This window comes from Stomoxys calcitrans, chromosome 5, assembly GCF_963082655.1.
Source record: "Stomoxys calcitrans chromosome 5, idStoCalc2.1, whole genome shotgun sequence".
Classification (NCBI taxonomy): Eukaryota; Metazoa; Arthropoda; class Insecta; order Diptera; family Muscidae; genus Stomoxys; species Stomoxys calcitrans.
The window spans coordinates 95,813,051-95,837,031 of NC_081556.1; the positions used below are offsets into that span (position 1 = coordinate 95,813,051).

Below are 23,981 nucleotides of genomic sequence, written 5' to 3' on the forward strand. Positions count from 1 at the left end.
TTTTACTAATAATATATTTAATATTTCTTCATAAGGACGGAAAGTATCATCTATATGGTCATCCACGCATAGAGATTTTTAAAACAGTTCGTGTCTATACATTTACGAATCTTCATTAATTTGGTATTTTTTCCTTAGCAAATTTGGACTTTATTTATCATTACTTCATGACCGCGGGCCTGGTTGTATGCAATAGAAGCAACGCCCCTACTTTCTACAACCGAATCAGGGAACAGGTTATAGATATAACGCTTGTGACGAATAGTGATTGGTTTTGGACTGGAACGTTTCCACCGAGTGCTCCTTTTCGGATCACTGTAGGATCCGGGTCGAGCACGAGACGGTGAGTACCAAGCCAAGTGGGAGAACAAGGCAGAGGGCTGGGACTAGTATCGTGACGACTGGGAGAAGTTCGGGGAACACATGTAGAAATTGGAGCCCCCTAGGGGGCCTCTGGAGGACGCAAGGGAACTGGAGAACGAGGCCTTTTTGAAGGCATGTCCCGAAAGAGTATCGCCACGTAAAACCAACCAGTCATGGTGGTTACCGGAACCGAAGGTGCTCAGGAGGGAGAGCAGAGGACTTTTTAATAAGGCCAAGAGTAAGAACAAGGCAGAGGGCTGGGACGAGTATTGTGACGACTGGGAGAAGTTTGGAGATCGAGGCCTTTTTGAAGGCTTGTCCCGAAAGAGTACCACAACGTAAAACCAACCAGTCATGGTGGTCACCGGAACTGAAGGTGCTGAGGAGGGAGAGCAGAGGACTTTTTAATAAGCCCAGCCCAAGGCTGGGACGAGTATCGTGATGCCCTACGCAAAGTTCCAGAGAAGGAGACGAGGAAGGTGAAGAGTTGTTCCTGGGCGAAGTTTTGTGGAGAATTGGAAAGCACAAGTGAGGCATCTAGGTTGCGCAAAGTGCTCTCGAAGGATCCCATTACGCCTAGCTCCCAGAGGAGGGAGAACGGGACTTACACTGAGTGAGCGCAGTAGACGGTGGAACTTTTGATGGAAGCTCATTTCCCAGGTGGCCAGGAAGAGGTCGGCGATCAAGACGAATAAACCACAGTGCGACGAAGAATTATAGGACTATTAGTTTGTCATCGTTAAACACTGGAAAGGCTGATTGACCTGAAGGTGGGAGGGGGACTGATGCCGGAAAACTTAAGTGGGGCCCAACACGCATACCTCAAAAGCAGGCCAATGGAGACAGCCCTTCATGAGGCGGTAGATGAGATGGAGACGTCTCTCCGACATAAAGAGTACACTTTGGCGGTCTTCATGGATATAAAGGGGGCCTTCAATAATGTGGAGATAGGATCGATAGTCGCCGCACTGGACCGCACGGGGATTCACCCCTTAATCTCCCAGTGGACCAATAATATGCTTTATGGCAGGATTATTAATGCGAACCTGAGATTGTGTGGTTAGGAGGCGGGTAACCAGAGGCACGCAATTAATGCAATCCTGATGGATCTCGGTGGGGACGGTGCGAGGACGCTTATGTGGACGACATCGTGCTGCTGATCCCAGGCAGGTTTCTGTCAACGATCAGCGAGATCATGAAAGGATCACTGAGGAGGTTGTCGCGATGATCTACCAGAAATGGGTTGTGGACCATCCCTGGGAAGACGGAGTTGGTTCTCTTCACGCGTAGATAACATATAATGGAGTTCAGACTCCCGTCCTTGGATGGGGTCACCCTGCGGCTGTCCAAGGAGGCGAAGTACCTAGGCATAGTCCTCGATTCGAAACTGTGCTGGAAGAGGAACACCCAGGAAAGAAGCCGTAAGGCACTGAGCGCTTTTTACTCCTGCAGGAAAATGTTCGGTAGGAAGTGGGGGTAACCCCCAAGATGATTTATTTGATGTATAGGACCATCGTGAGACTAGTACTGGCATAAAAAGCACTGGTATGGTGGAAGGCCGCGGAGAAGAAGGCACGTTCAAGGGAGTTCGCCAAGTTCCAGAGACTGACCTGCGTCGGGGTCACAGGGGTACTGAGAACCACACGGCCGGCCAGCCTGGAAGCGATGCTGGATATGCAGCCCGTTGAGGTCTGCGCCGCCAAGATCGTGCTTAGGCTGAGGAAGCTTGGCATGCTGAAGGAGGATGGTTGCGGCCGCAGTTCGATTCTGGGTAAACTGAAGAGTATATCCGACTACCTGGCACTAGTGTTGACTGGGGTAAGGGCATTAACGACTCGTTTTCCTGGGAGGGATAAATAGAGAGCGAATACTGTACTTGAGGAAAAAAGAAACCTCGATCTAAACCGATGGCTCCAAAATGGAGTCAGGGACTGCACTAGGGATCTAGTCTGGAACACTCAATGTCGGTATGTCTCTGAGACTGCCGGACGAGTTTACGGTCTTTCTGCCAGAGGTCTGTGCCATTATAGCCGCAAGTGAAATTCTGGTAAGGGATTAATCGCCCTTAAAACTCAGGATTTATGTGGACAATATGGCGGCGCTTAAGGGCTTGGGGTAAAGAATGCGTGGCGGATAGTTTAGATTCCCTGGATAGGCTCCGGGTCTACGATGTGACGCTTACATGGGTTCCTAGATATGGGGGATTCCAGGAAATGAGATGGCGGACGTGTGCGCCAGTGCCAGGGCGCCGAGCGGGCAAGAGACCGGTCTTGCGTACGTGTCATTTATCGAGCTCCTGAGGTAGAGTAGGGGAAATGGCCAAAGCGGCGTGATGGGATTCGGTGAGATGAGATTCGGTAGATGGTTGCCGGATTGCAAAGGCGTTATGGCCAATTATCGACCAGAGGAGGAGTACCTTGACAGGGGTCATAACCGGATACTGTGTCATAGGCCGCATAGCGGCGCGCATGGTGATACCGCGTAATGACTACTGTAGGAGTTGCCTTGATGAGGATGAGGAGGAGACTATTGAACACTTGCTGTGTTCTTGTCCGAGTCTTCAGAAAGGAGAGCCGTTTCTTCTGATCCTTGATCCGTGAACTTGCGAACATACCTCTTGTATATTTCCAGAGATTTGTTGATGGAACAGGACGGTTCCGACGGGGGATGCCATTAGCTCCGGCGAAGGTACATCCGTGCTTGCGTGAGGACGGGCATTTCTTCAACCCCCACTCGGTTTCTCCATTCATCCTGTCTTTTCTCTTTCTCGTGTATAACCTCTAGTCCGTGGTCTCACAGCTTCTTTTTCTTCCCTTTCTCTCTCTCTCTCTCTCTCTCTCTCTAGGGTACCACAATGGGCTAAACTGGCCTCCGAGTGAACTTACCTTTGGTGGGCAACTCAATTAACCTAACCTAACCCTACGTTCAAGGAGATATCATTTGTTGATGATGTGGTAAATGCAAATGTGGGGCATAAGGAAATGGGCCCAGAAACACATTGACTCTTAGGCTGATATGTATGTGGGGTTATTTAGGACTTGTTTTAGACACTCTTGTGTACCTTAATCTTAGAGGAGGATCAGAAAAATGTTCAAACCTAGGACGGGTAGTATGCAATGAAGTGATTGCCAATACGGTGCGGATTTCGTTGAATGCGCTGCCAGTATCATTATAACAATTTACGACGTGATGCACAAACATTTTGTTCACTTTGACCTGATTGAGTTCGCCAACAATAACCGGTTGTGATCATGCAGTCAATTACTCAATTAAGCTTTAACTCCATCTCGTATAACTTTCACATATGATCTGAAACAAATGCTTTTGGTGGCTTGCTAACAATATTATGAGCTGTCAATAAAACAAATATCATGTAGCCATCATTTTTAGCTACCCTGTAGTAAAGGCCTTGTTGTGATATTGCTGCGAACGGCTATACAATTAGGTAGCAATACAGTACGGTGTCAGAGCGATTAACAATGGCGGCGAGGTTGTTGTATCGCAACCGATAGCGAACTCGGTGAAAACAAGACCTAGCGGAGGCGCAACTAATGACAACGGCGGAGTGAAATAATCAATGAGATAGACTCTAATAGCCATAGCTCAGCTGTAGATCACTTTCAAATTGCTAAGCGTAGCTGTCAGTACGTATTCACATTTGGCCACAAATCAGTTTCTACCCATATACTGACGAACTAACTCTATGAACACAGCTCTTAAGTTCGTGTAGATAGAAGGCCGGAAACGGTGTCAAAGTAGTATAAAAATGTATGGAAATTTGGAAATGAACGTAACAATAAGGAACCGGGCCAAACTTTTCACATATCAATATGTGCTGTCCGAATCAAGTTTAAGATCAATGCTAAGAAGCCTCCTTTTTATAGCCGAATCCGAACGGCGTGCCGCAGTGTTACAGTTCTTGGTGGAGAAGTTTTTACATGGTTGCCATACCAAATTGTACAGTACTCACAAATGTCACCAGCATTAGGAGGGTATGATCACCGCTGAAAATTTGTTATCTTATCGCCAGGGTCCGAACTCACGCATTCAGTTTCATATGCGGCCTCCTATGAAAGTATATAGGAGCTAAGGAATGCAGCCCGCAGCCTTCAGAGAAGCCTCCGGTTCCAACGGAATACTGTCAGAGGTCTGTCATCAGGCAGATGGCTAAAAACAGACTGGAATTTCTTTTAGGCTTGTCTATGTGAATGCGTTTTTTCCGGGGATATGGAAGAGACAAAAGCTGGTGCTCATAAGCAAGATCGAAAGTGTTCCAACAACCCCATCCTCATACAGGCCACTCAGTATGCTGGCAAGTTCTCCGAGCGACTTATAAAGTCACGGCTCCAGGAAGCCATTATTGAGGGAGTTGGACTCTCAATGTGGCTACACGGTTTTCGGGCAGAAATGTCTTAGAGGTGTGGTGGAGATAGTAGATGCGGCCAGGCAAAGGAATCACTACTCTAGGCCGATTGTTCTCTTGGATGTGAGGAGCGCTTTCAATAGCCTCAGATGGTCTGAAGTCCTCAAAGCCATCAGAGAGGACTTAAATATACCGGCGTATCTGATGAGAGTAATAAGAAGTAATTTGACAGGGTGCTTATCTATTGGGTTGCCCAAAAAGTAATTGCGGATTTTTTAAAAGAAAAAATGCATTTTTAATAAAACTTAGAATGAACTTTAATCAAATATACTTTTTTACACTTTTTTTCTAAAGCAAGCTAAAAGTAGCAGCTGATAACTGACAGAAGAAAAAATGCAATTACAGAGTCACAACCTGTGAAAAAATTTGTCAACGCCGACTATATGAAAAATTCGCAATTATTTTCTGGGCAACCCAATATAACTCTCAGGATGGAACGAGTGAATATGAGGTTACATCAAGAGCGGCGAAAGACTCCATACTAGGATAGGATCTTCAGAATCCCAGAAATGTCAGGGTACTTATCTATAACTCTCAGGATGGAACGAGTGAATATGAGGTCACATCAAGAGCGGAGCAAGACTCCATACTTGGATAGGATCTTCAGAATCCCAGTTATGATGGAATACTGCACACAGAAATGCCAGGCGGAATCTTTTTAGTAGGATATGCTAAGGACATCGCTGCAGTCATCATGGCAAGGGACACGGAAGATTGCAGAACGCAAACTACGGCAGGTGAAGTCAAGGGAAAAGTGCTTGCTGGACTCCCACGACTTGCAACTTGTGATGCAGAAAACAGAGTTGGTAATCCTTACGAGAAAAGGTATCATAGTGGAAGTAGATATGTGCATACACGACATTCTGCTGAAGACCAAAAGATCGGTCAAGTATATAGGGACCCGACTGGATACAAAGCTGAACTATGCAGAGCAAATCCGAAACGATACAACAAAGGCAAACATAGGTGGGCCTTTCCCGTGCAGGCGTATACTCTTAATGGAGACATACAATAGCATTCTCCTCTATGGAAGCGAAATATGGGGTAGAGAGCATGCCGAGCGAAATACCTGATCTCGGTACAGAGGACGGCGACTCTTAGGGTCATATCATCCTTCCGGACAGTGGCGGAGCCCGCAGCCCTTGAAATAGCCGGAATGCTTGCGATAGACCTGCAGGCCATGAAGCGCGCCAGGCTCAACACCCAGAGCGGACAAGATGATATTCAAACGGATCATACACGTGCCATACGAGAGGAAACTATTGAGAGTGGGACCAATGAGAATTGATCAGGTGGACGCGATGACTTATACCCGGTATATGAATGTAGAGAGATAGGAAGCACGGCGACGTCAACTATTACGTCACACAGACAGGCCATGGACAAATGCTCCTTTGGTAAATCCATTTATGAAGAGCTATATGTTACAGACGATGTGGAACACACATTCTTCCACTGCGAGCACTGGGTTGAAAGACGCATGGAATTGGAAACAGCGTTTGGCGACGTTTCGCCAATGTTTGCTACTGCCATATACCCTTCATTTGAATATCATATTGCCATTATTGGTTCGTATTCTACTCTTAAAACGTTTCCATCTATACCCAAATTTTCTTTAAATCGGCAACATATCCTCTCGAGCAGATTTGGTGGCCCATGAGATTGTTGGCCTAAAATTTCTACTCTATACTCAAATACGTTGAATTTCAGACCCTAGTAAGTCTACATGTCCGTTTCGGCACCCTGCGCAAAACTCAATATCGAAGTCACTAATCGCATGAGAGATTGGTTCGGAACATCGATCAATTGGGCATAGCTAGCAAATCAATCATTGGTTACAAATTCAGACAATGCTAAATTATGCACAAGTCTCTTGAGAAGATTAATACATAACGTCAAACAGCCAGGCCAGTTCGTCCAGCTCATGTGCCTGACAACATCATACGTTGCCCATGGAAAAGATTATAAAAGATTCAATGATTTTTATTCAAATACATCTCGATAATTGAAAACCTAATACTCTTTGTGACAAGTTTCTCTGTTCTCATCGTTTAAATGGCATGATATTCCTCCACTGCTTATATACTCTCCACCTAGCTTCCTTTGGGTGTATTCGGTAAGATGAAAAGCTTCACCACATCGAGGATGAAAATCATCAGCATCCAATGAATAAATGGCAACTCCACCCATAAACTGTGATAGCAGGTAATCATATTTCGCCTCCAGACTTTGGGCACTTTCATAAGATGTCCATTTTCTACCTTCGGTGAAATAGGTACCACCGGTGGTTTTATCGAAAATCGGTTTAACTCTAACCAATTCTTGGCAATAGTTGTAATAAGATCTTTCGCCAAGTAATTTCATTGCTTGCGATCCAGGTTTATTGTAGCGTTCATCTTCCAGTACCAAATCCCAAGAATGAAAAGACACCCCCATATTTAGCTTCAAAGAGGGGGCACCTAAAGTTAAAAAAAAAACATTAGAGGAAACTTAGGCGATTGATTGATTGCGCACACATACAATTATCCATCCAGAAACTCATGGAAGCATTTACATTCATTATACCCTGGCCGTAGAGGGGAGCTGCAAATGAGGTTCTATGTGGGTCACCAAAATTAAATGTCAAGACATTGATGTAATCAACAGCTCTGGAAATAGCTCTCACATCATAATTTCTTTCGATGGGAGAGACAGAAATTCCAAACAAAAAATTCCTGCTAGATAATCTAAAAGAAAGAAATTATCAAAAATACCATTGGGAAGGTAATGAACGTCATTTAATTTGTTTCGACTATTTGGGCCTGGCTATGCTCTCGTAAATATACCGTAAATGTAGAAAAACGTGTCAGCTGTTTTATTTTGCCTTATGAATATGCATGCAAACAATTGCCGAATATCTGTCGACCGTGACCGGAAAGTAAAATTCAGTAAAAGCTAAATTTTACGTTCCATTTTTGTGCCAGGTGTTTTTGTTATTTAAATACTTCCAACTTTTTATGCCCTCCACCACAGGGTATACTAATTTCGTCCTTCCGTTTGTAACTCAACGAAATATTGATCTAAGACCTAACAATGTATATATATTCTTGATCGCCTTGAGCGTTAAGATTAGCCATGTCGAAAGCATGCTTATTTACTCCTTTGGCACAAATATTTTTTTAGGGCAGGTCGTTTGGGATTGTAAATGGGCCAAATCGGTTCAAATTTTGGTATAGACGCCATATAAACCGATCTCGCATCTTGACTTATTGGGCCTTTAAAGGGCGCAATTCTTATCCGATTTGGCTGAATTTTTGCACGGAGCGTTTTGCCAACAACTATGCTAAGTATGGTTCAAATCGGTTCATAATCTGATATAGCTGCCATATAAACCGATCTGGGGTCTTGACTTCTTGCACTTTTACGGTGCCCAATTCTCATCCGATGTGGCTGAAATTTTGGAAGTGTTCTGCTGCAAATTTCTGCTGTTTTCCAACAATTGTGCAAAGTATGGTCTAAATCGGTTTAAAACATGATATAGCTCTCATATAAACCGATCTCCCTATACTTATCCGATTCGGCTAAAATTTTGCTAAATGACTTACACTACAATCTCCAACATCCAAACCAAGTATGGCCTGAGTGGGTTCATAACCTGATATATCTTTAGTAGCATGGCAAATTTAATCCGTTTGTCCTATTTGCCTATAAAAAGATATCGAGCAAAGAACTTGACGAATGCGATCTATGGTGTAGGGTATATAAAATTCGGATCGGCCGAGCTTAGTACGATTTTACTTGTATTCATTTAAGTTCTATTGGGTTGCCCAAAAAGTAATTGCGGATTTTTTAAAAGAAAGTAAATGCATTTTTAATAAAACTTACAATAAACTTTAATCAAATATACTTTCTAAAGCAAGCTAAAAGTAACAGCTGATAACTGACAGAAGAAAGAATGCAATTACAGAGTCACAAGCTGTGAAAAAAATTTGTCAACGCCGACTATATGAAAAATCCGCAATTACTTTTTGGGCAACCTATAGCATATAAACATTTTAAACGTCCACAGTATCTTCTCGAATTCACTTTACCTCAAATTTGGATGTAAGGTTTGTACTCACTCTCGAATTCCTGCCATTTAAGCATCACTTTGTCCTAAAGTGCCAATATGCCCGTTTTTGGGCATTTTAATTGTTTGGGCTACCCCATAAATAATTGAAACCAAATTTTAAAACCACATTCGCACTCTTCTCTTCAATAGCTTTCATTTGAGTCCCATATTACCAATGTGTCTAAACTTTTTGAAAAATAGACCAAGGGGGAGCGGACCTTCCCCCTCAATTTCAAGAAAGTCGGTTCAGCCGTTTTTGAGTCCATACGGTAGAAACAAAAGCCAAAATTCATTTTTACACATAGAAGATATAGAGATTCGTACTCTGCTTCAAAACACCTTTCAATTGATACCCATTTTGTCTTAATCGGTAAACATGTCCGTTTGGGTAGGGCGTTCCTCCGGGTAGATGGACATTTTAACTTCTTAGGGCAGCGAAGTCGTATTTTTCATTTAATTTCGTTAAAATTTGGATAGTGAGTTGCAATTGATTTCTTGAGGGTTCGCCAAGGGTTCTTTTATTCAATCGATTTCAACGAGTACGTAACGTTGAGTTTTGCAGGTAGATTACACCTGTGACCCTTACCCATCCCTGCACATTTGTCCATCTTCTCGTTTCCTGATATACCTTTGTGTCCAGCAACCCCAGTCAGCGTGGCATATTGCATTCAAAATCCTCGATTCCAAGGAATTGAGCGCCAGTATTTCACTTCCGTCTAGGATAATGACACAGATCTCCGCCTGAAAGACCGTACCCTCGACCGGCAGTTTCTGCTAACCTGTATCGACTGTATCGAATTAGACCACCAATCTCACCCCTGACTCAATTTTCAGCCATTAACTTCTTAGACTTTTTTCTACTCTCCACGTCTATGTTGCAAATGCAATTTTACCGATTTTTTTTTAATTTTTTTTTCCTTAATTTTGACCCTGGGAACAAAAATCCTCCTCTTGGAGGAAGTGCTCCAACGTAGGCAAATGGAGATATTAGTGGTGGATTCCATTCCAGGGTGGCGAGTATGAAATCTGTTTCCATCGCAGGGCCGTCTCCAACTATGTACCCTTAAGGTATTTACATATTGTACCCCATTAAAATTCTCAGGAGCCTCTGGAACCTCGGTTCCAGCCCGTCAATGATGAGACCCCGGCGGGGAATGACGTGGTATCTGTGGTTTGTACCTGCGATTTGGGTAGAGCGCTCGTCGTGTAGTTTTTAACCTGGTGCCGTTACCCATAGATCGAAAGAAGTTTTAGAAGTGTGTTCCACTCCTAACCAAGAATGTGAACACGTCCAAATACGTGGAATCATATTGGTACTCATGTGTAGGTGAAACCCGACGTTCCAGGCCTTCATTTTAACCAAATACCTCATTAAGGATTATCCTACGGAACGACGAAAATTCACTCTTAAAAAATGTTTTGAATTAGTCGGAAAAACCGCTCGGACCTTCTCTTCTAAACTTCTAAATGCCTTCATTTGATCTATGTTGTGCTGGTAGGAAATGTCAGCTTGAGGGTTTTTTGGAGGGTAGGACGGTCCCCGGATACTTGGCCTTAAATTTTAACGTAACATTCGTGCTCGAATACTAAATATCTTTTTTGTAAGCTTCATATGGTTATAATCGGCCCACATGCCCGCTCGGAGGCGTTGGAAGAGGGGAGTTCCCCTCGGCTTTTAAAGGATAGGGGACACTTGTCCCCAAATGTTGATGCCAGATTAGATTGGAAGTCTTCTATGAAATTCCTTTCATTAAAGCGCCACATAGTTGTGATCGGATCATATGCCTTCTCGGTGGTGGTTAGAAAGAGACTTTCCCCTTACTCACATATTTATGATTATAGACTTCCATTCTATATTCATATATCTTGAGTCCCATCAATATATTATGTGACTGTTTTTTACTGTACTACCCAATGCCTTTTATCCGATCGATCTCTATGCCTGCCAGTGTGGTTTTGGGTGGGACATCCACACGGCACTTGGCCTAAATATAGATATCACTCCTATACTAATACCTATCAATCAGACCCCGTTTGGTTCTAATCACCCCATATGCATGCCCGTTTAGGTTTCGGGGTAGGACATTCCCCTAATTTTGATTACGGATATGCATTATATTTTCAAATAACTTTCATTTGAGTCCCAAATGTTTTTGATCGGACAAATGTCCCCTTTTCGCTATTTTGGTGATGTTCCCCTCCCCACGTTACTTGAATCCAAATATGAAGCTGAAATTTGAGCTTTTAGGAGCTCGGCTTGAATGGTAAGTCCACTCACTGTGGGCTGATCAGACAGACGGACGAACGGATATGATTCATAATGACACTGATATCTGGGCCAAGGAACATAATCTGCTGTCTGGCGGTTGAGACTGATTTCTTATTATTTGGCACACTTACTCTTTGCTCAATTCCCTTACGAAGATAACCAAATTCTTTTTCGCCTCAACATCTCCTTCTTCGCCAGAACCAATCCAACACAAGTCCAAGCCATCGAATTCGTAATGTTCAAGAAATCGTATAGTGGAATCTATAAACAGATCGCGTTTTTCTTTTGAGGCAAGCATATTCATGTAAATTTGAGGTCTTTCCTTAAAATATTCGCCACCCACAGCAGCAATAACTTTCAATTTGGGATTTCTATTCCTCACAGCAATCACACGCTCAATCCATTCTGAGAGGGAAGGAAAACATCCGAAATAGTAAAAAACACACAAACTCGGAAACATGGTCCAACAAATTCTTTAAAATTGACTTACTTTTGCCTACATGCACATCATTTAAAGTGTCAAGGGTCAATGCTCCATCGCGGCTAATATCGAAGAAAGCATAGCTCAAATGGGTGCAGAGATTATCGGGAATTTGTTCGGGTTCCATTTTGTTATACAAACGAGTGAAGGCCGTTACACTGAAGTAGCAGTTGATCATTTTGGCTAAACAGAAGTGGAGTAAAGTTTTCAAGAATATTTTCTTCAAATTTAAAATTCAATCGGTATTACGTTTTCTAGTTGGAAGTTTAAGATTTAAAGAATTTCCCCATAAAGTCAACAATAAGAGCAGGAAAACTACGTGTCTAACCATTTTTTTTAGTTATACTGTTGGCTGCTTTAGACAATACTATTGATGTGATTCGCAAATATCTTTGCTAACTTCAAATTACAGCCTTCGTTTTATTGCCTAGATGTCCGTCTGTCGGTCCCATTTTCTACTCGCTGTTACTGACTATGCATGCATAGTTACATAATAAGAAGTTTTTATTATCTTTTGTAATCACACAGTACATTGGAAGAAGCGCTCCGATTAGAAAAATTGGTTGTAACAGATTGTCAATGTCTACGCTGCAATATTTCGCAAATGAGAATTTTAGTCATCATTCACTTGAGAATGGTGCGAAGCGGAACGGTCATGAGCATGACCATTGGAGCTCAAAAACAGATAAAAGACAATCATGGCCCTGATCTCCACTGTTTCGACCATTAAACATAATCAAACAAAATTTACTGCCAAAAGTCAGTCAAAAATCAATCCCCACATGGAAACCGGTTCTACGTACCGGATTGACCCGATGAAGTTCCTCATCGGCTAGGGCTGCCACCTCAGTGTATAACACACTACTACGACAACAACAACTGGCGAAAGGGTTAAGAAAATTGAATAATCCAAATATTTACATGAAGGAACAAAGGGAAAATTTTTCTTTCATAATAATGGGTGGAGATCGTCCTGCAAGAGACTGTGCCATGATGTACACGCTGGTAGTGTATATCGACAATAAGGAGGATTTTAACAATTTCTGAACGGAAACACAGATTTAATTTTTAGACAAGTAACGTATGGAGCGGGTCTTTAGAGACTAGATAGGTCATATGCTTAGAAACGAGTGGATAAATTGTGGTATCCACAATATAAGGATAAAGGAACGAGTGCCAAAGGGGGGCGTTCATCCCATTTGTAAATAACATAAATCATTTGAGCCCATCGTGGCGCAGAGGTTAGCATATCCGCCTATGACGCCGGTTCAAAGCGTGAACAGCGTTGGTTGTCCCCTTACTAATGCTGGCTACATTTGTGAAGTATACTTCTCTGTTAAAACAGCTCTACCAAGCCCTTCGGACTTGACATAAAAAAGGAGGCCCCTTATTATTGAGCTTTAACTTTAATTGGATTGTACTCATTGATATGATGAAGTATCCGCTGGAAAGTTCATGGAAAATTTTGTTTAGTAATATAAAAACTGAACTAAAAGCCTATAAAGGATCCTAAAATAAGACAGAATTCGAATCAGCTATGAAGCAAATCTTTAACGTATCATACGCCTTGGGTACACCTTGAGCTCTGAATTATAATCCTGATAAGATTGAAAACTGACCCTTTACAAGAAGAGAAGGTTGACTTATTTCCACACAGAATCATTCATCCATTTTTTAATTTTTTCCCTTCATTCTTCCTTCCATCCTTCATTTCATCCTTCATTCCATACTCCCTTCCAACATTTCGTCATCCATCTTTATGGCATTCCATTCTTCCCTTCATCTTTCCATCCATCGTTTCTTTCATCCATTCCTTAATCCTTCCTTGTATCCTTCCCTCCACCCTACTTTCCATCCTTTCTTCCAAACATCCTTCTTTCCATCCTTTCTTCCATCATACCTTCCAGCCATCTTTCCTACCGTACTTCCAATCCTTCCTTCCATCCTTCCTTCCATCCCTTCTTCCATCCCTTCTTCCATCCTTCCTTCCATCCTTCCTTCCATCCTTCCATCCTTCCTTCCATCCTTCCATCCATCCTTCCTTCCATCCTTCCTTACATCCTTCCTTCCATCCTTCCTTCCATCCTTCCTTCCATCCTTCCTTCCATCCTTCCTTCCATCCTTCCTTCCATCCTTCCTTCCATCCTTCCTTCCATCCATCCTTCCTTCCATCCTTCCTTCCATCCTTCCATCCTTCCATCCTTCCATCCTTCCATCCTTCCATCCTTCCTTCCTTCCTTCCTTCCTTCCATCCTTCCTTCCATCCTTCCATCCTTCCATCCTTCCATCCTTCCTTCCTTCCATCATTCCTTCCATCCTTCCTTCCATCCTTCCATCCTTCCTTCCTTCCTTCCTTCCATCCTTCCATCCTTCCATCCTTCCATCCTTCCATCCTTCCATCCTTCCATCCTTCCATCCTTCCTTCCTTCCATCCTTCCTTCCATCCTTCCTTCCATCCTTCCTTCCATCCTTCCTTCCATCCTTCCTTCCATCCTTCCTTCCATCCTTCCTTCCATCCTTCCATCCTTCCTTCCATCCTTCCTTCCATCCTTCCTTCCATCCTTTCTTCCATCCTTCCTTCCATACTTCCTTCCATCCTTCCTTCCATCCTTCCTTCCATCCTTCCTTCCATCCTTCCTTCTTTCCTTCCATCCTTCCTTCTATCCATCCTTCCACACTTCCTTCCATCCTTCCTTCCATCCTTCCTTCCATCCTTCCTTCCTTCCATCATTCCTTCCATCCTTCCTTTCATCCTTCCTTCCATCCTTCCTTCCATTCATCCATCCATCCTTCCTACCATCCTTCCTTCCATCCTTCCTTCCTTTCTTATATCCTTTCTTCCATCTTTTCTTTCTTCTATCTTGTCTTTCTTCCATCCATCTTTCGTTCTATCCATCTTTTCTTCCATCCTTCCTTACATCCATCCTTCCTTACATCCATCTTTCCTTTCATCCTTCCTACAATTATTCCTTTATCCTACTTTCTATCCTTTCTTCTTTCCATTTTTCCTTTCATCTTTCCTTCCTTCTTTATTTCCATCTATCCTTCATCCTATCATTCATTCAATTGTTCCTGCCTTTCCCATCATCCTTCCATGTTTTTTTTCGATCCTTCCTTCCATCATTCCTTACTTTCATCATTTCATCCATCCTCCCATCATTCCTTGTTTCCATCATTCCTTCCTTCCGTCATTCCTTCCTTAAACCTCCCTTCCATCCTCACTACCACTCTCCATTCAATTCATCTTTCCTTCCTTCCATCCCTCCTTCCATCCTTCCTTCCATCCCTCCTTCCATCCTTCCTTCCATCCTTCCTTCCATCCTTCCTTTCATCCTAAATTCCAACCTTCTAGCTTTTCTTCCTTTCATCCATCCATGCTTCCATCGCTCCTTCCTTCCAACCTTCTTTCGATCCTTCCTTTCATCCTTCCACGATCCATCCTTTCATCCTTGCTCGATACTTCGTTCCATCATTCCTTCATCCTACTTTCCATCCTTCCATCCATACTTCATCCATTCTATCTTCCAATATTCATTCCATTATACTTGAGTTCATCTTTCCATTCTACCTTCCGTCGATTATTCATTTCTTTCTTCCATTTATCTTTTCATCCATCTTTCTTTAGTTTTATTCTTTCTTCCCTATTGTTACTCTTTTTCTATGCATTTTTCCTATTTTAAGTCTGTTCGTCCAACCGTTTTTCAGATTTTTCCGTGACTAGATCGATTATACCAGTCGGCACTTCATAGCCAGTCCAAGTTGTATATACTACGAAATTGCCAATTTCAAGAGCTCTGGGTAGGCCGATTCAGCCCTGCGGCAATGAATGAGAGGCAAAGCTCCCACTGAGACTTCATTGAAGACTGTGGCTCCCAAAAGATACTACGACCATTTCGGTAGGGTAAGATAGCCAGGAGGCGAGAGTATAGAGACGAGTTGACGAATACAGTCATCGAAGTTAGCAGTTCATTCGTTACGACTCCACCAGATCGAGGAACTGGTCGATGAGTAGATTCTACTGGAGGTTTTGAACCTGGGACAGGCTTCTCCCTTGATAACTCGTTAGTGCTAACCCAACTATAAGGAAGGGTGCAAAGTTCGACTTGTTGAGGAAGAGGGATTTCCCCCGGATCACAAAGACAACGGTCTTTATTAAAGAGGATGCAATTTCGCGATATAACTTTGTCCTTCTCCTTCCAAATGGAGCAGAAGGACATCTCTTCTTGTGCTAGGTCTAACCAATTCTCCACGATAAATTTGGCTTTCACTGAAGGCGTGACGTTCTCCGGGCCCATTGCTGTTTTTTTCAAGATTGGGGAGACTAGGATCGGCGAAGGTATACATCTTGAGACACCAGATAGTGCAGTGTCAGAAAATCCGCCGTAGTCTAGCAAAGAAACAGTCGAAAATTACCCTACTGCCGAAATCCAAGAATGTCTTTTATTGGATGATCGACGGTCGAAAGGATCTTGTAGATAAACATTGAATGTTTCCATGGAAAACGAAGGTTGGCCGATTTGAGAAGCCACATTTCCAGATCAGAACGATTTGTATATCCTATAATCGACAGTGATTAAACCCATACTACGGCGATGAAGACGACATTGTAATAGGTTCAGAAAACGGTGAACTATACCACTTTACAGACGAACTTAAAAATAGTACAGATCGGTCTATATATAGATGTAATTGCCGAATCGAAAGATCTGTCTATATAGGATTTTAAGCCCATAGAAGTCTCCTTTATTACGATTGACATCCCTGTAGAGCTATCATGTCGACCGATCTCTCGATTTAGGGTCCAAAGCCCATTAATGGCGATTTTGCTGAAATTTGGAACAGTAGGTTGCTCTACACCCCTGGATAACCGAACCAAAAATGATCGAGATCTTCCATATTTAGATATATTTCACCGATATATCAACTTAGGGTGTTTAACCCATAAAACATACATTTATTACCATATTTCGCTGCAATTTGGAATAGTGAGTAGCATAAGGCCTGGCTTGATCAGCGTCGAATATGGTAAAGATACAGTTTTCTATAAATAGCGCATTTATTACCAGTTTTCGCACAAAATCGTAATAGTGAGATATACCACATTGACCAATATCCCGATTAAGGGCCTAAAGCCAAGATTAGGCATGCAGCCACATTTGATAGCATTTTTTTTTTTTTTTTAAAAAAGTTTCTGAAGGAAGGTGTACTGAAGAAAAGTCTTTTATTTTTGTTTTTAATGCAGAGATAGAAACAATGCAGTCATATTTAAAATATATTTTCCATATCCAATCGGCTAAATTTTGAAAGAAATGTCAGCAAGTTTGGTTCAGACATAGAAACATGGACTTTGAACAGTTTTTCTTTTAATGCAACATATACCCGGCCGACATTCAAAGCGTTCGTCTAATTGTCGGTTTATCTGCTGCAAAAGGGGATAGTTTCCAGTTCTATTAAAACGACCCCTGTAGTCATCGTCTTCAAGTTTCGCTATCATAACACCACGTAGACCCATCTCTTTCACATATGCCATTTTCATTTCTAGACCCCTCATAGACTCATAGCTTGCCCAACTACGTGGATCATCTAAAAAAGCTCTGCCAACGTCTTCATCAAATCCAAAAACTGTATCTTTTAAATGCTCCGATCTGTCAGTGATGGCATAATATGGCATATAACGCACAATATCTTTGGTGATTTCCATAGTGTTGTAGTGGCGACCATAGAATGCCACACCCATGTTAAGTTTTGAGGCAGGGGCACCTGTAACAGTTCCAAACAATTACAAAGCTCCAAAGAATTCTTAAGGAGTTTTAAGAATTACTTTTCAGCTTTCTGTTTTTAAGCAAAAATTTAAAGACTTAGCTGAAATTGCCACATACCCTGCGATAGCCAAAAGTGTATGGAGGCATTCACATTATCCTCACCAGTTCCAAAGAGGGCCGCATTATGACCTAACAGGTTATCAGTATAATTGTAGGCCATGACATTGATAAAATCTACATTTTCCACAATATTGGGTACATCATACCATAAGCGAGCATACTTATTATCAGCAATTACCGATATGCCCAACTCCAGGTCCAAATATTTAAAGCTAAGTGGAAGGAAAATTAAATGTTGGAAAGGACTTCACTCTTCCTTACAGCACTCATAACAACCAAATTATGGCTTTGGTTGAAATTTGCTGAGCCAACAAAAAAATAAGTACGACCGGAGCGAACTTTGGATAACCACTCTCGCAGATATATATCTAATCAAAATTTTAACGAAATCGGCTTTTAGGATCAAGTACCTAAGGGGAACGCCCCATCCCAAAAACCCTTTAAACGGGCATTTTAACCGATTGGTACAATATGGGATTTGAATAACAGGAATTTTAGAGTATAGAACGAATCTGATAATAAAATATGCATTAAGGACCATTAGGACCTAACCCTGCAGAGTTTTTGGGTAACTATTAAGATACAGGCAATTATTTTTATAAATCGGTCCACCCACCATTGATATATCTGGGATGCAAATTTTTTGCATATGAACATTCCATTAAGAAATGGGGGTAAACTCACACTATCTGGGATATATCACAAAATATGGGAACCCTTCGTCTTCGGTTAAGGAAATCTATCGGTCTCTATGTCAGCTATATCCAAATATGGTCCAATCTGCCCCACGTTCGGTAATGATGTATTGGGGTCTAATACAACTCATTGTTCCAAAATTTTAGCGTTATCGGGTAAAATCCAATTTATATTTATCGACGGGTTGTAGCCCCACAGTCTCAACAACTCATTGTTCCAAAATTTTAGCATAATCGGTTAAAAAATACGATTTCTATTTATCGAAGGGTTATAGCCCCACAGTCTGTAATCGTGTTTGCTCAAAACACTGGAAGATTAATAGACCCAAAGTCGATAGTAGGACAGACGCCGGAGAGAACTTCAGTGGGGCTCAACATGCATACCTTGAGTATAGGTCGGGTGGAGGTAGAAGAAGTCGAGACATCTCTCCAACTGAAGGAGTACGCGATGGCGTCCTTCCTGTATATTGAGGGGCATTTCACAAAGTGGAAATAGAGTCGAAACTCGCCTTCCTGGACCGCATGGGGGTCCATATGTCCCATTGGACGGATTGTATGCTACGCAACAGGATGCTCAAAGCAGTCTAGGGAGATAATGCGATCAGAAGGCGGGGCACATCAGTCTGTTTACGTTTTTGTTCAAAATAGGTCCCCGGATGTGGTAGAAGTCGAGACGTCTAACCAACTGAAGGAGATTGCTATGGAGGCCTTCCTGGATATTGAAGAATATTTAACAAAATGGAGATAGGGTCGGTAGTCGCCTTGATGGTTCGCAAGGAAGATTTACATCTCCCGGTGGATAGATGGTATGCTAGGCTACATATGATTGTCCTGGGAGACAGTTTGGTCTGAAGGCCGGTCCGGATGTGGTAGAAGTCAAGACGTTTCCCCAACTAAAAACGTTTGCTAAAGCGGCCTTCCTGGATATTGAAGGACATTAAATGAAGTGTAGATAGGGACGTTAGTCGTCTTGATGGTTCGCAGGAAGATTCACATCTCCCGGTGGACGGATTGTATGCTACGCTATGTGGTAGCATGCTACGGGATGTGGTAGGAGAAGTCGAGACGTCTTCCCAACTGAAGGAGATCGCTATAGTGGCCTTACTGGATATTGAAGGACATTCAACAAAGTGAAGATAGGGTCGGTAGACGCCTTGATGGTTCGCAAGGAAGATTCACATCTCCCGTTGGACGTATGCTAGGCTACGTATGATTGTCCTGGGAGATAGTGACAAGGGGAATCGGCGAGAGCGATTCTCTGAACCCAAGTTGGATCCCAATAGGGATGGTGTGACAATGATAGCCATGCGGACAATGTTGTACTACTGATACGAGGGAAATTTATGTCGACGATCAGAGAAATCATGGAAAGGTCCCCAGTGACCTTTCCATGATGGGATATCGGGATGGGCTTCGAGGAATGGGATAAAGACTAACCCAAAAAGCACAGACCTGATGCTTCCCACTCAGAGATATAATATACCAGATTCTAGATTCCAGTATTTGGCCGTGTCACCCTGCAGTTTTCGAAGGGGGCAAAATATCTGAGCCTAGTATTCGATTCGAAATTGTCCTGGAAAAGCGATAAGGGAAATTTATGTCGACGATCATAGAAATCATGGAAAGGTCCCCAGTGACCTTTCCATAATGGGATATCGGGATGGGCAAAGAGGAACGGGATGAAGACTAACCCCAAAAACACAAAGCTGATGCTTCCCACTCAGAGATATGAAATATCCCATTCTAGACTCCAGTATTTGGCCGTGATCGCCCTGCAGTTTTCGAAGGAGTCAAAATATCTGAGCCTAGTATTCGATTCAAAATTGTCCTGAAAAAGGAATACGGAGGAAAAAAACCAAAAAGAGCTGTGCGCCTTCTACTTCTGCAGGAGGTTCTTTGGCAGCATGTGGGGTGTTAGGCTGAAGATGATTTACTGGATGTACGCGGCGATTGCAAAACCAGTGCTGTGGCCCAATGGTATAATGGAAGGAGAGGAGTTCCAGAAGGTTTAAAGGTGGTAGTGTTAAGGTCCACACCATAGGCAGATTTGAAAGCAATGATAGATATGCAAACTATTGAAGGGTATATTCGAAATTGTGCTGCAAAGGTTGCACCGTAGAGGCCACCGTAGTGCAAAGGTTAGAATGTCCGCCTATGACGCTGAAGGCCTGGGTTCGAATCCTGGCGAGAACATCATGAACAATTTCAGCGTTGGTTATCCCCTCCTAATGCTGGCAAGATTTGGGAGCTACTGTACCCTTTGTTATGGCGACCATGTAAAAACTTCTCCACAAGAGGGGTCGCACGTTCGGACTCGACTATGACAAGGAGCCCCTTATCATTGAGCTTAAAAAAACGGATTGACGTCGAGTGTGAAAATTTTTACCGACAGTAAAATTGCCATAAGGGCAATAACAACCAGGACGGTAAGGTCACGAACAGTCTTGCAGTCTAAGAAAGAAATTAACGCCTTCTCTGAGGATGGCAAAATCCGCATCATTTGGGGGCCGGGCCATAACGGAATAAGGGGAAATAAAAGGGCCGCCGATTTGGCGGTGAAGGCCAGAGGATTGCAGTCAATAAACTTGGTTAATCCGAAGCCTTTCGGGTCGACGCAGTCCGAGTTAAGGGAGTGGGCGAGGAAAGCGCATGCAACATTGTGGAACAGCGAAACGGTCGGTAGGACGGCGAAAATCCTATGGGGAGATGCAGATCGTGAGAAGACGAGACTATTACTGAAAGAAAGTAAGTAGGAGGTCAGTATAGCTATTGGTATCATAACGGGACAAATAGGACTACGAGCTCACTTTTGTAAAATCGGTGCGGCAAGTGATAGCATGTATAGAGCATGCGGGGAAGATGATGAGACGTTGGAGCATTTCCTTTGTCATTGCCCGACTTTCGCGGCTAACATATACCGGCATTTAGGTGGGGACACAATACCAGACATAAACCAGATTAGGGGAGTGGTATGGAATTCCTAACTTAAAATTTTCTTTTTAGAGGTTACTTTATAGTTTTTAGAACGCACAACAAGCCGATTACTGGCTTAGGTGTATGTCCATAGTGGAATGGGGCGGATTAATATTTGCACCCTCTTTTCAATCCCACGCCGTTAACTCGTATTATGTCGCCTGAAAGGCTTCGAATTCGTCAAGTCTTCCGACGGCAGTCCCCTGATCCTAACAGCCAAGTTGCCAACTTTTTTATTTACCCTTACTCCTCTATGGCCCTTCATCCAAGCAATGCAGATTGCGCCGTGCTCATAGTAGGCGTTGATCTCCTTATATTTAAACACCGTTCGTGACGTTACGTCTGCTGGTTAGCACTTTGGTGGGAATTGAACCCACGATCCACTCCCTAGTAATCCAAGTACGATTCCAACTCAGCTGTCAGAGCACAAACTAAAATAGTTCTGGCTCAACAACGTTCCCGCAGATGCAGCCGCTTTTATGTCTATGGGTCTGGGAATTGGTGCCAACGGCTTATATCTATGAGCAGCTTGTATTAGATTTCCGTGTCGAGTAGGGCCTGTAGTGGATTATATAGACTGAACTTTCATTAAAGGCATTGAGCTTATATAAGGTGTATCGATGAACCTATCGATGAACAATATTTTTGGTTCATTTCGGTTGTCAACATCCTTGCCCGTTTTGCTCTAGAACAGCATATAATTTGATATCGCTGTATTGGGAGATATTGGGAGGCCACCATAGCACAGAGGTTAGCATGTCCGCCTATGACGCTGAACGCCATGGTTCGAATCCTGGCGAAACCATCAAAAAAAATGTTCAGCGATGGTTTTCCCCTCCTTCTGCTGGCCACATTTGTGAGGTACTATGACATGTAAAACTTCCCTTCACAGAGATGTCGCACCGGCGCACGCCATTCGGACTCGGCTATAAAAAGGAGGCCCCTTACCATTGAGCTTAAACTGGAATCGGATTGCTTTCATTGATATGTGAGAAGTTTGCCCCTGTTCCTTAGTGGAATGTTCATGGGCAAAATTTGCATATTTGTATTTGCATGTTCACAGACTAATTTCCGAAATAAACAGGGTGGGTTCATACAGGGCGCATTTTCTTCTGATTTCGAATGCAATATTGTATATATACGTGGTGGTAGATATCCAAAGTTCCGTCTCGCCAAACTGAGAGTCTTTACAACATTCCTGCTAAAAGCCAATAATAACTCGAAACTTACTGTTCTCTCAACTCACGTATAAGAGTTACAAAATTCTCTTTGTCAGCCGGTTTTTCCATATACAGCCAGTGCAGATCTAAGCCATTAAAATCATTTTCCACAAGAAACACTCGAACTGATTGCCGAAAGATTCTACGCAGATTTGGATCTACGGCCATTTTGGAGAATTGTTTAGTGGAGACTTTGTCACCACCCACAACAGCTATTTGCTTGAGTTTGGGATTTGCCCATTTTAAATTGAATCTCTCTGAATTGCCTAAACTCAAACAGAAAGCGGTGACGTATAGCGTGAAACAGAAAGAGATATAAGAGCGAGTTCAACATCATGTATTCAAAGTTTTTCCCTTTCGTACTTACTGGGTAACTGGTAAAAAGGTTTCAGACCTTCATTGTCTATGTCAAAGTAGGCATAACTGATATGGGTACACAAGTCAGGATCAATATTTTTCAATTGAAAACGTTTTGGTGTACCTATCACCATATAGCAATTGACCATCTTATCTACGGCAATCATAAAGGAAAGGCTTAAGTTGCGTAGGTGTTACACTCAAAAAAAAGTTTACCAGTTTTTATGGCTTGCACCATGATATTGAACAACATTGCCCCCATTAGAACAAGAACGAATTTTTGCATTTCTAACTGAAGTTTGATAAAACGCAGCAGATTTAAGAAAGGAACACTGTATCACTATTTCAAAAACGTTCCAAGTATTGCTAAAAGCTACAAGGCATACTAAACATTGGGTTCCATAGAAATTTTGAAAATTTATTCAGCATATATGTGGTCTCACTATTGCTTAAGCTGCTCATTAAAAATGGGCTCGTGTTTACACATACATTATTAACAAGTAAGAAGGCGTTAAGTTCGGCCGGGCCGAACTTTGGATACCCACCACCTCGGGTATATATGTGAACCACATTTCGTCAAAATCCAGTGAAAAATGCATACCTTATGCCCATAGCAGCTCTATAGATATCATCCGATTTAGACCAAATGCTTATAAGTACAAGTCATTGTTCAACCGAGAGATCGGTCTATATGGCAGCTATATCCAAATCTGGACCGATCTGAGCCAAATTGAAGACAAATATCGAAGGGCCTAACACAAGTCATTGTCCCAAATTTCGGCGACATCGGACAATAAATGCGCTTTTTTTGGGCCCAAAACCTTAAATCGAGAGATCGGTCTATATGGCAGCTATGTCCAAATCTGCACCGATCAAGGCCAAATAGAAGAAAGATGTCGAAGGACCTAAGGCAAATCACTGTCCCAAATTTCAGCAAAATCGGATAATAAATGTGGCTTTTATGGGCCTAAGACCCCAAATCGGAGGATCGGTCTATATGGCAGCTATATTCAAATCTGGACCGATCTGGACCAAATTGACGAAGGACGTCGAAGGGCTCAACGCAACTCACTGTCCCAAATTTCAGTACAATCGGATATAAAATGTGGGTTTTATGGGCTTAAGACCCTAAATCTGAGGATCGGTCTATATGGCAGCTATATCCAAATTTGGACCGATCTGAACCAAATTGACAAAGAATGTTGAAGGGCCTAACACAACTCACTGT

At 42.6% G+C, this 23,981-nt stretch overlaps 2 protein-coding genes across 2 annotated transcripts; both read right to left on the minus strand.

Annotated features, from left to right (window-relative positions):
- Window positions 1-6,748: 6,748 nt before the first annotated feature.
- On the minus strand, window positions 6,749-12,022 carry LOC106089517 (probable chitinase 10). Its single transcript, XM_013255370.2, has 5 exons — window positions 11,876-12,022; window positions 11,636-11,809; window positions 11,277-11,550; window positions 7,307-7,512; window positions 6,749-7,245 (listed from the first exon to the last, which is right to left on the minus strand). The coding sequence occupies exons 1-5, from the start codon at window positions 11,955-11,957 to the stop codon at window positions 6,800-6,802; spliced, it is 1,182 nt and encodes a 393-aa protein (XP_013110824.2). The 5' UTR covers window positions 11,958-12,022; the 3' UTR covers window positions 6,749-6,799.
- Window positions 12,023-16,895: 4,873 nt separating this feature from the next.
- Window positions 16,896-23,039, minus strand: LOC106089549 (chitotriosidase-1). Its single transcript, XM_013255399.2, has 5 exons — window positions 22,970-23,039; window positions 22,764-22,907; window positions 22,407-22,662; window positions 17,506-17,720; window positions 16,896-17,386 (listed from the first exon to the last, which is right to left on the minus strand). The coding sequence occupies exons 1-5, from the start codon at window positions 23,037-23,039 to the stop codon at window positions 16,953-16,955; spliced, it is 1,119 nt and encodes a 372-aa protein (XP_013110853.2). The 3' UTR covers window positions 16,896-16,952.
- Between the last annotated feature and the right edge of the window lie 942 nt (window positions 23,040-23,981).

What these genes read in the sequence shown, in the direction of transcription:
- LOC106089517 (XM_013255370.2), bottom strand. Translation starts at nt 11,957, where the DNA reads ATGGTTAGACACGTAGTTTTCCTGCTCTTATTGTTGACTTTATGGGGA. An exon ending in TGATGTGCATGTAGGCAAAA is followed by an intron (nt 11,551 to 11,635) that starts GTAAGTCAATTT and finishes CTTCCCTCTCAG; the next exon opens with AATGGATTGAGCGTGTGATT. An exon ending in GTAAGGGAATTGAGCAAAGA is followed by an intron (nt 7,513 to 11,276) that starts GTAAGTGTGCCA and finishes TCTTTCTTTTAG; the next exon opens with ATTATCTAGCAGGAATTTTT.
- LOC106089549 (XM_013255399.2), bottom strand. Translation starts at nt 23,039, where the DNA reads ATGCAAAAATTCGTTCTTGTTCTAATGGGGGCAATGTTGTTCAATATC. An exon ending in GGTGCAAGCCATAAAAACTG is followed by an intron (nt 22,908 to 22,969) that starts GTAAACTTTTTT and finishes TGATTGCCGTAG; the next exon opens with ATAAGATGGTCAATTGCTAT. An exon ending in ACACTTTTGGCTATCGCAGG is followed by an intron (nt 17,387 to 17,505) that starts GTATGTGGCAAT and finishes GAACTGTTACAG; the next exon opens with GTGCCCCTGCCTCAAAACTT.